Here is a 17,401-nt window from a genome sequence, read left to right on the forward strand (position 1 = left end):
TTGCCGGGCAGCCGCGGGGCCAACCGGGGAGCGCCGTCTTGGCCGGCGGGGCGCGCAGGCGCAGCTCCCGGTGTGAGTGTGCATCATCGTGATCCGTGTGTGCATCGTCCTGGTGTGAGTGTGCATCATTCCGGTGTGAGTGTGCATCGTCTCAGTCTGAGTCTGTGCATCGTCCCAATGTGAGTGTCCATTATCCCAGTGTGGGTGTGCATCCTCCCGGTGTGAGTGTGCGCATCATCATGATCCACATGTGCATCGTCTCGGTGTGAGTGTGCATCATCCCAGTCTTGAGTGTATACATCATCGTGATCCATGTGTGCATCGTCCCAATGTGAGTGTCCATTATCCCAGTGTGAGTGTGTGCATCATCGTGATCCGTGTGTGCATCGTCCTGGTGTGAGCGTGCATTGTCTCAGTCTGAGTGTGTGCATCCTCCCGATCCATGTGTGCATCACCCTGCTGTGAGTGTGCATTATCCCGGTGTGAGTGTCCATTATCCCAGTGTGAGTGTGTGCATCATCGTGATCCATGTGTGCATCGTCCCAATGTGAGTGTCCATTATCCCGGTCTGAGTGTGCATCATTCCGGTCTGAGTGCACATCATCGTGATCCATGTGTGCATCACTCTGGTGTGAGTGTGCATCGTCCTGATTGGTGTGTGCAGCCTCCCGGTGTGAGTGTCCATCATCCCGGTGTGGGTGTGCATCGTCTCAGTCTGAGTGTGTGCGTCATCGTGATCCCCGTGTGCATCGTCCCGGTGTAAGTGACCATCATCCCAGTGTGAGTGTGTGAATCCTCCCGGTGTGAGTGTGCTCATCCTCCTGATCCATGTGTGCATCATCTCGGTGTGAGTGTGTCCATCATGGTGATCCACGTGTGCATCCTCCCGATCCGTGTGTGCGTCATCCCGGTGTGAGTGTGCGCATCATCATGATCCACATGTGCATCGTCTCGGTGTGAGTGTGCATCATCCCAGTCTGAGTGTGTGCATCGTCTCAGTCTGAGTGTGTGCATCCTCCTGATCCATGTGTGCATCCTCCCGGTGTGAGTGTGCATCATCCCAGTCTTGAGTGTATACATCATCGTGATCCATGTGTGCATCACCCTGGTGTGAGTGTGCGCATCATTGTGATCCACGTGTGCATCCTCCCGATGTGAGTGTCCATCATCCCAGTGTGAGTGTGTGCATCGTCCCAATATGAGTGTCCATTATCCCGCTCTGAGTGTGTGCATCATCCCGGTGTGAGTGACCATCTTCGCAGTCTGAGTGTGTTCACCATCGTGATCCATGTGTGCATTGTCCCACTGTGAGTGTGTGCATCCTCCTGGTGTGAGTGTGTGCTTCATCCCAATCTGAGTGTGCATCATCCCGGTGTGAGTGTGTGCATCCTCCTGGTCTAAGTGTCCATCATCCTGCTGTGAGTGTGTGCATCGTCCCGATTCATGTCTGCATCCTCCCGATCTACGTGTGCATCGTTCTGGTGTAAGTCTGTCCATCATCGTGATCCACGTGTGCATCCTCCCGGTGTGAGAGTGCTCATCATCCCGATCTATGTGTGCATCATCTTGGTGTGAGTGTGCATAGTCCCAGTGTGAGTGTGTGCATTGTCACAACCTGTGTGTGCATCCTCCTGGTGTGAGTGTGCTCATCATCCCGATCTATGTGTGCATCATCTTGGTGTGAGTGTGTCCGTCATGGTGATCCACGTGTGCATCCTCCCGATCCGTGTGTGCGTCATCCCGGTGTGAGTGTGCACAGTCCCAGTGTGAGTGTGTGCATTGTCACAACCCCCGTGTGCATCATCCCCGGTCCGTGTGCGCGTTGTCCCTGTCCCACCATCCCACTCCCTGTTTGGATCACCCCAGTGCATAAGCACGGCCCCAATGCACTGAAGAATGGTTTAGGTTGGAAAGGACCCTAAAGCCCATCCAGTACCACCCATGGGCAACGACACATCCCACTGTCCCAGGCTGCTCCAAGCCCTGTCCAGCCTGTCCTTGGGATCCAGGGGAAGCCACAGCTTCTCTGGGCACCCTTTGCCAGGGCCTCTCCACCCTCACAGAGAAGAATTTATTCATAATATCCAATCTAAATGTCTTAAGTTTCAGTTTATAAGTATCTAAGAAAATGTGGCAGCACAAACCTCTGGACTGGCTGTGCTGACAGGGCACAGGCAGCCCTTGAGCTGTCCCCACTGACAGACCTGCAGGGTAATGCTGGAGCCCCAGGTCCTCTCACAGACCAACCTGCCCAGCACTGAGCCTGAAATTGAACTTCCAAACCACTCAAACCACCAGCTGCCCTTCGCAGGTGCTCAGAACAGCACAGACCACACCACATGAGCAAAGAGGCTTCAGGTCTTTGGGCAAGTGTTTATTGTCAGCCTGGCTGTGCCACTACACAGGTGTCCCCTCCTGTGCCTGCTTCTCCTGTGCCTGCTTCTCCTGTGCCTGCTTCTCCTGCTGTTCCCGTGCAGCCCTTGCTCTCGCCTGCCACTCTCTCCTCTGCTTCAGTCTCTCAGCTGCCTTCAGCTTCTGCTTCTCCTGGAACACCTGTGGAAGAGAAGGGAGAGAGATAAAGCTGCCTGCAGAGCTGCTGCCCAGGCTGCCTGCTGCAGGCAGAGCGGTTCCAGCAGGAGCCAGACCAAATCCTCCCTCTGTGCCTTCCTTGCCCCAGGGAACCATCTGAGATTATTCTGTTACAGCCACCCAGTCAATCACTGAATCTTTCAGGCTGGAAAAGACTTCTGAGACCACAGAGTCCAACCTGTGACCCATCCCCACCTTGTCAGCCAGGCCAGAGCACTGACTGCCATTCCCTGGACACCTTTAGTCCAGTCCTTTGGTTATAATTTAATTGGACTAAAATTCAGCGTTTACAAACCTAAGGCATCAAACTGTAAAAATATTTCTTATCTCAAAGTTTCCATACAAATACATACTATTTGAATTTCACACAATTGCATGTGCTGTGTCTGTATAAGATTTACAAATTTATTCCTGGAAACTCCTTCCCATTGCAATGCAACCCACTCTGCCCCAAACAGTCCAGGAGCTGGGCTGGCATAACTTCTATCAAACTTTAAGAATTTTCTACAAATCCTATTGTATTTGCTTTTCCCCCAGATGAAGGAAGAAATGATGAATTTGATTCCATGTTCTCAGAAGGCTAATTTATTATTTTATGATACTATATTATATTAAAGAATACTATACTAGCTATACTAAAGAATACAGAAAGGATACAGACAGAATGCTAAAAAGATAATAATGAAAACTCATGATTCTCTCCAGAGTCCTGACATAGCTTGGCCCCAATTGGCCAATGAGTGAAAATAACCCAGAGCAGAAACAAATAAAACAATCACTTGTTGGTAAACACATTCCAAAGCAGCAAAACACAGGAGAAGCAAATCAGATAATTATTTTCTTTTTCCTCTGAGGCTTCTCAGCTTCCCAGGAGAAAAATCTGGACAAAGGCATTTTTCCAGAAAATGTGAATGCCACAAAATCCACTTCCCACCCTTTTCCAGAGGGGTTTTTCCCAGTGCAGCCTGCTCCTTACCTTGATGCACAAAGCCTTCTTGGCCAGCCAGCGCTTGGTGAGGCGGCGGCTGTAGGGCTGGGGGGGGCTGTACTGGATGCCCAGCTCCTTGCAGGTCTTCTCAAAGGTGCTGTAGTTGACCCGGCGCAGGTAGCCCAGCATCTTCCTCCTCCTGTCCAGATCCATCAGCATGAACCTGCGGTTCTTTTTGTCCTGCAAGGCACCCAACCTTCACTCCACTGCAGGCAGGTTATGGTATTTGTGCTGCCCCCAGATGGAGGAAGGAATGATCAATCTGATTCCATGTTCTCAGAAGGCTAATTTATTATTTTATGATACTATATTATATTAAACAATAACATACTAAAGAATACAGAAAGGATAGTTGCAGAAGGCTGAAAAACTAATAATGAAAACTCATTACTCTTTCCAGAGTCCTGACACAGCTTGGCCTTGATTGGCCAAAGAGTGAAAACAACCCCTACCAGAAACCAATGAAACAATCACCTGTGGGTAAACAATCTCCAAACACATTCCAAAAGAGCAAAACACAGGAGAAACAAATCAGATAATTATTGTTTCCCCTTATCTCTGAGGCTTCTCGGTTTCCCAGGAGAAAAATCCTGGGCAAAGGGATTTTTCCAGAAAATGTGAATGCCACAGCAGATTGTCCTGCCTGTCCAGTAAATTACTGAGAACAGAGCAGATTTTGGCTGAAAGGCAATGATAAGGTTAAGGACAGAGTCTTAGAACAATTTCTGTTGGCAGATGCTGCGAGCACATCAGGTCAGCACAAGCTGATCCAAGGAGATGTAATTTACTTTGCACTGGAATTGCTTTCTCCCTTCCGTGGCTGCACCTTCAGCTTCCCTGAAGACTGTTTTCAGCTTGTGGACAGATTCAGGCAGTGCCAAAGCTGCAGGGAAGGTCTTCTGGCTAAAACCTGCTTCTCTTGAAGAGTGCTGCTTCAGAATAACAGAAGCATTTACCTTTGTTTTGCCAGAAATTAAATATGAAAATAATCTGTGACCTGGCTCTGACTGGCTGTTCTTTGGAAGGGCACAAGCACAGCCTGAGCCACACCAGTCAAGGCAGTCCCTCACAGGCAATCTCCCTGTCCTATACAAGTGATTTATGTAAAAAATTCAGCCAAGGAATTCCAAAAGGTCCAACTTCAACACCTGGTACAGCTTCTGGTGGCTTGTAGTAAAAAGCTCAGTTCTGTTCTCTTGTACCATCCAGGTTTTCATGAGTAACAATTATGCACTTCTTTCAAATGCAGTTATCAATCCATTTCCCACCTTTTGCCCACATAAAGAATCTTGGATATCTGGTTTATGAACATAAATTCAGTCAAATTTGAGCCTGAACTCAGGTAGCTGCAGACAGGGGAGTGGGACATTCACACAGTGCTGTCCACCAAACCTTTCCATAAGCAGAACAAGCACAGGCTTTGCTCTTTGTTAATTACTGCAGCTGCATTCCATAATTAGTGAAAACTAAGAGGTGAAGCCACATCTGCAGTGAGGAGAAATGGAGCTCAGGTCTGCCCAAAGGAATCTGCTCAGCTGTTTCCTCCACTACAGTAACAAACCAGAACACAGAGCAGAGTGGGCGAGAATCCAGCTGTGCCTGAGCCAGCAGCTCCCCACACTGGCACCAGGGAGCAGCTGTAACTATTTCATAAAGCTCCTTAGGAGAGCCATAATCCCCAGGATTAAACTCCTTTTGTTGTAAACTGAGAAAAGCACCTGAGCAGCTGTGGGCTCAGATCCCTGAGTTACCTTGGGGTGCTTCTGGAGGTGCTCCTCGAGCGTGCGGATCTTGGCAGTCAAAATAGCAACTGTGAAGGACAGAGAGAAGCTGTGTGAGAGCAGCAGCTTTCCCAGGTGAGCCAGGACCTTCTGCCTTGCCTCAAGCTGCCAGCTGAGCACTGCTGCCCCTGCAGGGACCCACAGCAGCACAGCCCATGGCAAAACAGTGCCCAAAACAAAACAGTGCCCACAGCAAAACAGTGCCCACGGCAGCAGAACAAACATTCCCCACAGCAAAACACTGCCCACAGCAGCAGAAAAACATTCCCCACAACAAAACACTGTCCCCAACAAACAGGAACACACAGCCTGCAGGGTTGTGACTGTTATGAGGCTGCTTAATTAGAGGGTAAGGTTTTAGCAATACATCCTGTAAATTTATCTGTGAATCTATTCCTCTTGCACTCATTCAGTTCACAGTGATTTGACATTTATTTCACCTCATGGGATTAAAGCTCTGGGGGAGCAGACAGCAATAAAGGGTTTTTATTGCTGCAGCAGCCAGGTCTTTGGGATTTCAGGCTCTGGAGGGAGGGGCTGGTGGCATCCTGAGGCACTGAAGGGCTTTGCTGATGACAAAGGAGTGGTCAGTGCTGGTCAGTACAACATGACCTTTGTCCCTGCACTGTCCCCACTGTGCCTCAGCCACAGCTCTCTGATAGAGAGAAAAATTTGGGTTCTGTGGCTGAATTTGGCTCATTTTGGTAACAGCTGCAGCTCAGTGCTTCACAGAAACACTCCAGGCAGAATGAAGCACACAGTGCCTTTGGAGGGTGGATGTGGAGCAGGAATTTGGAAGAACCCCAGCAGCCTCTGCAACACTTCCAGACCTGGAGCAGCCCTGCAGGGCACCCTGCAGGCTGCCTGCCTCTCAGCAGCTCTCCTGGAGGAGATTCTCCTGAATTCCACAGCACGCTGGAAGTGCTGGGGTGGGAACAGCTGAACAGAAGCAGAGATGTTTCATCTGCCAACAATACCCTTCCCTTTTTAACTTGCCTTGCACCTCAAAGGAGCCATTGTCATTGGGAGACCTCCTGACCTTCTCCACCAGCTGCTGTGTCTTTACCTTCAACTTCTCCCTCTGTGGGGCACAGAAAAGAGGTTGTCACTGTCCCAGAACACTCAGCTCCCTTCCCAAACACCCAGATAAAAGCTTTGCAATTCAGACCTTTACTCAGTGCTTTTGCATCTTTTTAAGCTGAAGGGGCAAGCACAGAGGAATGGCATAGAGATCCTTGTGCCACTTTCCTACCTGTTTGTTTTCTGGGCATATGGAAAGTAAAAATAACTTGAAGGACATCTGCTGTCCAGTGCAATGGTTTCTAGAACACAGGGGGTGAGGCAGGAGCAGCAGCAGAACAGCTCACTGCCCTGTCACCCCTGAGTACTTTCTTCTCTCCATTTAATATGCAACTGTTACCACTTTAGTGTGATAAATTTTAAGAGTGAACCAGATTTATCACTGTATTTCATCATCCCCCCCATGTTTAGTGTCACAAATAAAGTGAAAGATATTTAACAACACAGAGAAGTCTCACATGAAGGTGTTCATTCAATCTGTTTTATTTTCAAGCCAGCAGAATGACACTGACCTGACTTGCCATTTCCAGAGACAGCAGCCGTTTCACCACATCATCCACGCTGCAAGGGATGGAAAATTAGCTTATAAACCAGAAACAAGTCTATTTAACAACAGAAATTAACTCAGATTCTCAGAACATACTCACTTTTCTCAGCTTTAATTTACTCTACAAACTTACAGGGATTCTCCCCCTGCCAAACCTGGCAGCCATAAACTGGTGCTCACTTTCCTAAGCAAAATCATGGCTCAGATTACAGGAGTATCAAGTAATTTTGCTACAAAAATATTTAATTTTAAGGCTGGTTCCTCTAGGGAGCAGTGAAAGTCACAGTTGGGCCACTGGGGGCCCTCCCTGCACCACACATGAGCAGCTCTGCATCAGAGCACAACCGTGCTGAGCCCCAGAGCCCAACTCTGGCAGCAGCTGAATTCATGTGGAGTTGTTTAATGACACTCTCCATCACCTGAGTTCAGGACAGGCTCAGATTATTTGCAAGATGACTGTTTCCAGTATTTCAAGATTACTTCCTTTTATTTTCTTATGGACTGCAAAGCCCACAGAGGACGTTGGCAACCAGCATTTGATCTCACCTGGAGTGAACAATCAAGCCCTGAGCACTGTCTCTGTAAATTTGATTTCAAACTGACTTTGCCATTTTTGTGCCCACAGAGCATTAATAACCAATTAGTGAGCAGGTGCCAGCTTCCACACACCTCGTGTGTAAGGTGCAAACCCCTGGGGAGAGCAGCCTCTCCCTCTCCCTGTCCATACCTGCTCATGACTGGGAGATTGGCATAATCCTTCTTCAGCATGGTGGGAGGAAGGTCATCCAGATGGCTGGGGATGTCTGCAGAGAGAGAAACATTGCAGGAAGAGCAGACAAAGTCAGAGCTCTGGCATGTCCTGAAGGACACTGGCTGTGTGCTTCAAACAAGAAGAACTGAGCAGATCCAGCCAAAAGGGCAGGAATTGAGTGAAAAAAATAGCTTCAGTCCCTTCCCTTCAGCACCCTGGATTTACAGTACGGTGTACATGTATTTAGAACAATCCACTGAGCTCAGAGATCACAGAATACCTAAAGAGTTTGTGCTGGAAGGGACCTTAGAGCCCATCTGATTCCACCCCCTGCCATGGGCAGGGACACTGAACTATCCCAGGGTGCTCCAAGCCCTGTCCAGCCTGGCCTTGGGCACTGCCAGGGATCCAGGGGCAGCCACAGCTGCTCTGGGCACCCTGTGCCAGGGCCTGCCCACCCTCACAGATGTCCTGCTACTGACAATTGTTCATTTCCCCACACTGAAAAAGAGGGGAATCTTCTGAGTAACTCCTGAGCTGGCAAGGAACTATTTCTGGAATGATTTCTGTGCCATGAGGGAGCAGCTCTGAGCATGCCAACACCAAAACACCACTCCTGTGCACGCTGACATACCTTTCCTCTTCTTTGCCACAGGTCTGGCATAGCCCCTGGCTGCCTGGAGCACAGCACTGCAGCCTGGGGGGAGAAACAGAAAGGATTCAGGCAGGTGTGCACTCCTCCAGCTCTGTGCAGCCAAACGCTGCTTGGTCAGAGCACCGAGGCTCTGGGTGATCAGGGACCAGGCACATCTCTGTCCCAGAGGGTGTGGGGTGGCTCAGGGGGGCTCTCACACGGTGCCTGAGAGGGGCAAACGCCAGGGCTGGAGCAGCAGCTGCAGCCTGAGCACTGGGAGGGCAAACGTGTTCACTTAGAGGGCTTAAACTGCTGAATTAACTGATGAATTAACCTCATTAGCGACGTGGACGGGCTGCTCTGGCCGCTGCGGCGTCAGAGCTCGGGGGCAGTGACACCCGGGGCCAGCCTTTGTGTGACACAGACGCGAATGTTCATCACCGGCCCGGTGATCACTCCGTCATTCTCTGACCTTCCAAGAACAAACCCTTCCAGCTCCTCTGCCAGGGCCCTGCAGCTGGGACCAGGACCTGCCTCAGGCCACCCCGGCACGGCCACCCCGGCTCGGCCCCGCTGTCCCGAGGGACCCCCGGCCTCCTGCCCGCACCCCGGGTACCCCAAGGCCACCCGGTGCCCCGTCCCGTTTCAGGGGGACACACCACGAGCGCGGTGTGTGGCCCCTCAGTGTCCCCCGAGCCCGCCCTTTCCCCGCGCTCTCAGCCCGGGCCGCTCCCAATTCCTCCAGCGGGGTCCCCCTCCCTTTCCAGCCTGCCTCCCGAGCCCCCCGCGCCCCTCACCGGGCTGTGCCCTGCCCAGCACGGCGGCCAGGCCGCGGCCCAGCAGCGCCAGCATGGCCCGCGCTCACCGACACGCCGCCATGGCCGCCGCCATGGGCGCCGCCATCTTGCCCAGGCGCGACTGCCGAGCGCCGAGACAGGGCAGAGGGAGCGAACGCCGAGCGCGTCGATGGCCGTCCAGGATCCTCGTCCCCTCGTCTTCGTCCCGGTCCCGGACCCCCCCTAACTATCCCCATCCTTGTGCCGGTCCCCGTCCCCATCCAGGTCCCGTCCCTATCTCTATCTCCGTCCCCGTCTCGGTTTCGTCCCCTGCCTGTCCCCGTCCTTGTCCCGGTCCCGATCCCCATCGTGTCCCCATTCCCATATCCATCCCCGTCTCGGTCCCGTCCCCGTCCTGGTCCGGTCCCGCTCCTGATTCCCGTCCTGTCCCCGTCTCGGTCCCGTCTCCATCCCCATCCCCATCCCCATCCCCATCCCCATCCCCATCCCCATCCCCATCCCCATCCCCATATCCATCCCCGTCTCGGTCCCGTCCCCGTCCTGGTCCAGTCCCGCTCCTGGTTCCCATCCCGTCCCCGTCTCAGTCCCGTCCCCATCTCCATCTCCATCTCCATCTCCATCTCCATCTCCATCCCCATCCCCATCCCCATCTCCATCCCTGTCTCTGTCCCGTCCCCTTCCTGGTCCTGTCCCTGTCCCCATCCCCGTCCCCGTTCCCTTCCCGCAGAGCCGCCCGGGTTGTTCTCAGCACGTCCCGGTTTATTTCGGAGGGACACGCTCGGGAGGGGACACGCTCGCGGAGCGGGCGGAGCCGGGCAGCGCTGCCCCGCTCCATCCCCGCTAGTCCGCCCGGCACTCGTGCAGCTCCTCGGCCCCGCCGAGGCGGAGCCCCTGCAGCAGCGGGAAGGTGGCGGGGGGCTCCTCCAGGAACGCCCAGTCCCCGCCGCCGTCCCCGCGGCCCCGCAGGTTCTCGTAGAAGCGCGGAGCGGGCTCGGGGAGCAGCCGCTGCCCCCGGTAGCCCGCGCCGCCCAGCCGCGCGTACTGCACCGGCTCCCCGGGAGCCTCCTGCCGCACGTAGGGCCGCGGCAGCGCCGCCGGGGCGGCGGCCAGGCCGGGGGGCTCCTTGCCCGGCTGCTTGCCCGCTTCTCCTTCCAGCACAGTGACCGTGGAGATGGCGGCCGGGCCGGGCTCCCTGGCGGCGAGGAGCGGCTCCTGGGGGCAGCGGGGGTCACGGGCGGTGCCAGCTGTCCCCGCTGTCCCTGCCATGTGCTGGCTGGGCACCGGGGAGCACCCGCCGGGTCTCACCTGCGGCAGCGCTGCCGGCACCCACTTGCCCAGGCTGCTGTTGGCGGGGTCGGGGACGCTGGGCCAGAGCTGCTCCTTCATCCTGGGGAGCAGGGGGACGAGGGGCTCAGCCGGGAGGGCTGCAATGGGTGGCCTCAGTGCTGGTGGCATCCAGGCCAGCCCGGGGCAGGGCTCTGCCACTCACCGCTCGTTCTTCTGGAAGCAGATGAGCAACACCACGAGCCCGACAAAGACCAGCCCCAGACTCAGGAAGAGGAACTGGATCTCGCTGTCATCTGGGAACAGGGACAGGGTCGCAGGGAGCTGCAGTGGGCACCGCCAGCTGTGCTGTGCCACGATGCCAGGGCAGCACCGGGGGCTGCAGATCCCCTCCCACGCCCCCCTGGCCCGGGTGGCTGCAGCCCTCACCCAGCACTGTGGTCACCAGGGTCAGGCTGGTGCCGTTGGTGCTGCCGGCAGCTGTGGATGCCATGATGTGCACCTTGTACAGGGTGGATGGCTTCAGCCCCCGGATGGCAAAGGAGCTGAGGGAAGGATTCACGGTGGCACCTGGGGACACACGGGGCTGTTGGTGGGGCAGAATGCAGGCAGGGAGCCCTGTGAGGGACCCACAGAACCCCCTGACCCTCTCTGAGGAGGACACAGGGGCTCCTGACATCTCCACCCAACACATCCAGGTGGGACAGAGGGCCAGGTCAGTGGTGCTGCCCCTGGGCAGGACTCACTGGCCACGTTGGTGATGCTGCTGGCCCAGAAGATGGTGTAGCTGGTGATGAAGCCGTTCTGCATCTCCACCGGCAGCGGCTCCCAGCACAGCTCGGCCTCTGACTTGCTGATCCTCTTCAGGTGAAGCTTGGGGGCATGGGAAGGTGCTGGAAAGAGCAGGACAAGGAGGGGACCAAGTGCTGAGCAGAGCCACTGCCTCGGGTGGGAACTGATGGGGGGGTCCCACTCCCAAGGTGTGGGGGGGTCCCACTCCCAAGGTGTGGGTGTCAGGACCTGCCCGTTCTGCAGGGGGGCTGGGAGCTCACTCAGAGATGAGCCAAATCCAGCCCCCCGGGCTGAGCTCTTTGGTACAGCCCCTGGATTTGGGGTACACGGGGAAGAGGTGGTTGCTCCTTTCGGAAGGGCGAAGTCCTGGTGGTGGGGCACCCTCCCCACGTACCCTTCTGCTGGGAGTAGGCTGTGGTGTGGACGGGCACCCCGACAGTGCCCTCGTAGAGGGGGTACAGTGAGATGTTGTAGCGCTGGAAAGGCTCGATGCCATCTGCAAGGGAGAGCAGAGGGGGCCGGGAGCTCGGGCACTGCTGAGACCCCCCAGCACCACGGCACCCCCCACCCACCTGGGGGCGGATCCAGAGGGAGAAGGGAGGGTAGGGAGTGGGCTGCGGGCAGGGCTGGGTCCTGGTTTGGACAGGAGGGGTGCCAGCCCTTTGGGACAGCCCACCAGTGGGTCGGGGCCCCCTGGCAGCCCCCCTTACCCTGGATGAGGGCTGTGGTGGCTGCCCCGTCCCGCTCCAACTGCCAGCACGCGCTGCAGTGCCCAGGCTCTGCTGCCACCCGCTGCCACTCCAGCACGTAGGCGATCGCTGGGGCCAGCGGTGCCTCCCAGTGCACCCAGAGGCTGCGCTCGCCCCCGGGCACCGCCCGGAGCCCGGCCAGGGGCTGACCTGAATGGGACAGCAGCCGGGATGGTGGGAGAGAGGAGCACCTTTCACATCTCTCCCCCTGTACACCCGGGTTTGGAGTCTGCCCTCTGTTTGCCCTGGCAGAGCCCCGGGGACACGCGGGGGTTTCGGGCACTGCCCCCACCTGTCCTCTCCAGGAGGATGACCTCGGTCGGGGCCGACTCGCCGGCAGCGTTGTAGGCTGACAGATAGACCCTCCTGGTGGCCGCGGGCACCGAGAAGTTGCACTGGGTGTGGGTGGTGTTGCAGACGGTGGGGGGGTCCCTGCCCCTCCTCCGGGGGCTCAGGGTGACGCGGTAGCCCAGCACTCGCCCGTTGGCCTCCCGCTGCCGTGGGGCCTGGCGTGGGCAGGGCGGCTGGGTGTCAGTCCTGGGTGGGTGGGTGTCAGTCCCTGCGGGGACCTCAGGCAGTGCCCCCCGACCCCTGCTCACCTTCCAGCGCAGCTGCACCTCCTGCCGGCCCCCGGCCCCGGCCGGCTGAGCCCCCCACCACGCGTCCAGCTTCCCTGCGGGGGCTGCAATGGGAGGGGGAGAAGCTGAGAGGGGCCCATGTGGCTCAGCCCCCAGCACTGTGCCATGTGTCCCCAGAGCTGTGCCTTGTGTCCCCAGTGCTGTGCCATGTGTCCCCAGCACTGTACCATGTGTCCCCAGCACCACACCGTGTGTCCCCAGTGCTCTGCCATGTGTCCCCAGCACTGTGCCATGTGTCCCCAGCACCACACTGTGTGCCCCCAGCACTGTGCCATGTGTCCCCAGTGCTCTGCCATGTGTCCCCAGCACTGTGCCATGTGTCCCCAGCACTGTACCATGTGTCCCCAGCAGTGTGCCATGTGTTCCCAGCACCATATCCTGTGTCCCCAGCACTGTGCCATGTGTCCCCAGCACCACACCGTGTGTCCCCAGTGCTCTGCCATGTGTCCCCATCATCGTTCCTTGTGTCCCCAGCACCATGCCACCTGCTCGGGCAGAGGGCACCCCCCGGGTGCCTCACGCTCACCTTTCTCGTGGGTGGTGTAGTTCCTGCTGGGGCTCCACTCGCTCCAGGAGGCCAGCGGCGAGGCTGAGCTCCGCCGGCAGCGCATCTGGAAGCGGTACTGCGTGCCGAACAGGAAGCCGCAGCGCTGCGCGGTGCCCGCCTGGCCCACGATGCCCGTGACCTGGTGGCAGCCAAACGAGGGCTGTGCTGGCTCCTGCCCCACTCAGGGCTGGCCCTGCTGTGGGCTCGGGGGACACCTTGCTGTCCCACCACACGGGGACCCTTCCTCTCCCACTGCCTGGAGCAGAGGGAGGGTCCTGGCTGCTGCCCGCTCCCCCTGCCCCTGCAGCACTCACCAGGGCCCAGGCAGGGTCCTCGGGTGCCCGGTAGCGCAGCTCACACTGCAGCTCCATGTGCTCTGTGCCCCACGCCACATCCCAGGCCAGGGCAATGCAGTCGGTCTGGAAGGGGATGGACTGGATGCTCTGCAGGGTTGGGGGGTCCAGCTTGGCTGTAGGAAGAGAAGGGGAGAGTTGAGAGGTGTGTGGTGGGCCGGGCTCAGAGCCACCACCTCACATGTGCCTGTTGCTAATGCCAGGAGTTGCAGCCAGGGTGCTGCAGCAGGAAATGGGGGAAACCACCCCAAAACATGTAGGAGAATGGCTGGTGGCAAGGGACAGGAGCCAGTGTGTGGCCCTGCTTGGGATGGAGTAATGCAACACTAGAACAGCTCTGCATTAATGCCTATGCAGAGAAAACATATTCCATGCAGCCTGGTGCCTGGAACACCCCACATTTGTGTCTGCTCGGGGGTGAGAGTGTGGCACAACCACGGGAGAGCTCAGGTGGTGCCTGGGCAGCCCTTCCCCAGCCCCAGATCAGCACGGATAAGCCTCTCCATCTAGGAAGGCTCCTTTTATAAATAGTTTATAGGCACGGGATCCATTATTAATAGAGCTGCTGAATAAATGGGTAATCAATTGCTGCAGGAGCTGTGGAGTGCAGCAGGTCAACTGGCAGCTCATAACCCGCCGTGTGCTGCTGGCTCTGCAGCGCGGCGCTGGCTCCGCTTCATCCCGGCAGGACATTCATCACAAGACCTGCCCGTGGAGCGGCTCCTCAAGGCCCCACGTGCTTTAATGTCACTTTAATGCCCCTGTCAACCACTGATGAGCTTCGCCGGCCCCCGTCACTCACCCACGTCCATGGGGTCGATGCGGAGGTGCTCGGACTCGGCCGTGCCCAGGGCGTTGGTGGCAGACACCCAGATCTCCATCTGCCGGTACAGCTGCAGCAGCCGGCGTGGCACCGTGCAGTGGCTGTGCCCTCCTCGCGGGGTGCAGCCCGTCACTGCCTGGGCTCTGCTCCTGCAGCACACAGGGCAGTGGGCTCGGGGTTCTTGTGGGGTTTGGCAGGGGACAGTGGTCCCGGGACTTACCCCGTGCATTTCAGCACGACGCTGGTGGGGAGGTGGCTGTCGGTTCCCTGCTGCCATTGGCACGTCAGCCCGTAGTCACCGAGGTTCAGGACGCAGCTGAGGTTGAGGGGCTTTGCAGGAGGGTCTGGGGGAGAAAGACTCTGAGCAAGTGCTCATCCCTGCTGGGAAGGAGGGTGACCTGTAGTGGCAGCAGACTTACAGCCTGCCCTGATCTCGGCCATGCCAACGCGCTGCCTGGTCCCATTCCACTCCACACAGCAGAACAGCCTGGCCTGAGTGTGGTTGAAGCGGGGCAGGGTGAGGTTGGACACCTCTGTGCCCCCTGGACCCTGGCGCTGGCTCCCAGCCACGAGCTTGTTGTCCAGCATCCAGCTGATCCGGACCCTCCCCTGCTCCAGGCCATGGCAGAGCTCTCTCTGGACAGTGCAGGACGCCCTGACAGCTGAGCCCAGGGGCACAATGGGGGGGCTCACGGTCACCGAGGCGCAGCCCAGTGTCCCTGTGGGCAGGAAAAGCATGTCACATCCTGGGCACAGCTGTGACAAAGCCATCTGAGCTCCTCAGCGCCCAGGCAGGACACAGGGACGAGCATCTTCCCTTAGATGGGCCCCCCACTCTGGAGAGGAAGAGCCGAGCGTTGGGCAAGGCACGGGCACGTGCCAGGCCCCATCCTGCCCGTGCCCGCCGTTCCTGCCTGCCCCGGGGCCCGGCCAGGGCACGGCTGCCGGGGATGGCGTGGCTGTGGGACAGGACGGGAGGACCCCGCACTCACCGCCCAGGTGGAAGAGCAGGAGCAGGGAGAGCTGCCGCAGGAAGGGTGTCCCAGCCCCGCGCCTGGCCATGGTCTCCTCCGTGGCTTTGGCATCACCTGGAACGGAGAAAGCGGCTCGTCCTGGGGGTCGGCAAGGGCTGGGGACGAGGTGGGCTGAAGGAGCCGGGCTCCATTGTCAGCGGCTTTTCCTGGAGCAGAATGTCCTTTCGCTGTCGGCGTCAGCCCTTCCCGCAGCCCTTCTGACACCTCCGCCCCCGGCTCGCCGCCCGCGCCGCCACGGCCGCCGGAGTGGGAAGCGCGGCGGAGAGAGCCCGGGTCCCCCCGCACCGCCGGCACCGGCCCGGCCCCGCGCCCCATCCCGGCACGGCGCCCTGTGCCCGGCCGCAGGCACGGGGTGATCTTATCTCCGCTATCTCCAGCCGCTGCCGGGCAGAGATTTGCGGTTTGAGGGCGGGTGAGGGCGGCGGAGGGCGATAAGCGGGGAGAGGGAAGCGAATGACCGGCAGCAGCAGAGCGGGACTGCCCGGGGCTGCGGGGTCCTGCCCACGCCCCTCCCGGTGTCCCCTGCATGCTGCTGGGAATGGCCCTGCCAGCGCTGGCTGCCTCTGCCCCTGCCCGGATCCTCTGCCCCGGATGGGTCCCAGCCACGTTCGTGGCCCAGGAGGGGCTGCCCACACTGTGCCCAGCTCTGGGTGCCCGCAGCTCCTCGCCCCCAAGCCAACATCCAGAGGGAGACAAAGCACTCGGGTGTGGGAGTGGGACAGCGGCACCCCTGGCACGTGTGGCTGTCCCAGGCAGGGGACTGGCACAGCAGCCGCAGACCAGGTGCTGCTCAGTGGGTCCTGAGTGGCACCCAGCCCTACCCCAGCTCCATCCCTACCTCGCCTCCATCCCGGCCTGTCCTGTCCGGTGTGGCCGGCAGCGCTCACCGCCCGCTCCGGGCGCGGGGCTCCGGCGGCCGGCGGCTGCCCGTGCTCAGAGTGTTTGCTAACATGCTGCTTTTCCCGTTAGTTCCTCAAAACCAGGGCCGTTAGTTGCTGTGACGCTCTGAAGAAGGTGATTGCAAAACACTTCCCTGAAGTCTGCGACCCCCTCCTTGCCGGCCGCGGGCAGGAAAGCCCAGGGGGCACGGGCACCCCGAGCCTCACCCTGCCCTCTCCGGGCCAGACCTGGCACGGGAGCACAGACTGCTCCTCACTGCAACTGCCCTGGGGCCAGGCTGGGCTGGGGGACAGGCAGAAGGACTCTGGGGAAAGTGGCAGCAGGCCATAGGCCAGGGAGTGAGCAACTCAAGGGGCAGGAGGCAAACCCAGCTGTGTGATGCATCCCCACACCCGTGTCTGTGTCCATGTCCACACAGTCCAGCTTGCCCCAGGGTGAGCAGCCCGAGGACAACCCGTGACATTGATGTTCCCACCAGTATCTCCCAGTACTGACCATTAACTGTGTTATTTCACAGCTCCTTGCCTGGGGCCGTGCCGAGCTGCTGTGCCCACCCGTGCCAGGCTGGCACACAGCCCCGGCGGGGAATCCCGTGTCTGGTGGGACGGGGCTGGCATGGGGGTAAACAGAGGTTTGCTCAACCCTCCCACACTCACAGCCTTCGCAACCACGGCGGCTGTTGTGCAAAGAGCTGTTTACTCTGCCTTGGGGCGGGATTTCATGTGCATGCTACAGGGCTCACATTGCCCCACACTGCCAAAATCTGGGGTCCAGCGCAGCCCCCTGGGAGCAGGGTGTGTTGGTGTGGTGGGAGAGCAGCCTGCAGAGATCTGGCTTTGCCTCCTGCAGAGCCGGAGGGGATGTCTTGGGGCTCTCACCACCGACCTCACAAGCCTGACAGTGCAAGTAAAGGCACTTTCCCCCAAATCTGCCCTGCTTGTAACGGGTCAGGCTGCTGGCAAGGTGGGGATGAGGGCTCAGCAGCCTGGGCTGGGCACGGGGCCGATGCCCACTGCCTGCCCGGGCCTGGGGAGATGCCCTCGCAACATTTCCCGGGGGTGTAGCAACCCCCGGGACGGAAGCCGGTGCCGTGCGGGCTGTTTACCAGCCGAGC

General features: G+C 58.3%; 2 protein-coding genes across 2 annotated transcripts; both read right to left on the reverse strand.

Moving 5' to 3' along the window:
- Positions 1–2,353: 2,353 nt before the first annotated feature.
- MRPS15 (mitochondrial ribosomal protein S15) lies at positions 2,354–9,318 on the reverse strand. Its single transcript, XM_039729258.1, has 8 exons — positions 9,168–9,318; positions 8,371–8,433; positions 7,713–7,788; positions 6,951–6,999; positions 6,355–6,439; positions 5,329–5,387; positions 3,566–3,757; positions 2,354–2,553 (listed from the first exon to the last, which is right to left on the reverse strand). Exons 1-8 carry the CDS (start codon positions 9,220–9,222, stop codon positions 2,398–2,400), a joined length of 735 nt encoding a protein of 244 aa, XP_039585192.1. The 5' UTR covers positions 9,223–9,318; the 3' UTR covers positions 2,354–2,397.
- A 583-nt stretch (positions 9,319–9,901) lies between these two features.
- Positions 9,902–16,360, reverse strand: CSF3R (colony stimulating factor 3 receptor). Its single transcript, XM_039729189.1, has 16 exons — positions 16,226–16,360; positions 15,346–15,441; positions 14,773–15,072; positions 14,574–14,697; positions 14,333–14,502; positions 13,492–13,646; positions 13,157–13,316; positions 12,592–12,674; positions 12,285–12,498; positions 11,954–12,142; positions 11,638–11,739; positions 11,198–11,344; positions 10,881–11,021; positions 10,657–10,747; positions 10,473–10,554; positions 9,902–10,379 (listed from the first exon to the last, which is right to left on the reverse strand). The coding sequence occupies exons 2-16, from the start codon at positions 15,413–15,415 to the stop codon at positions 10,008–10,010; spliced, it is 2,400 nt and encodes a 799-aa protein (XP_039585123.1). The 5' UTR covers positions 15,416–15,441; positions 16,226–16,360; the 3' UTR covers positions 9,902–10,007.
- Between the last annotated feature and the right edge of the window lie 1,041 nt (positions 16,361–17,401).

This window comes from Passer montanus, unplaced genomic scaffold (genome assembly GCF_014805655.1).
Source record: "Passer montanus isolate IOZ18808 unplaced genomic scaffold, ASM1480565v1 scaffold68, whole genome shotgun sequence".
Taxonomy (NCBI): domain Eukaryota; kingdom Metazoa; phylum Chordata; class Aves; order Passeriformes; family Passeridae; genus Passer; species Passer montanus.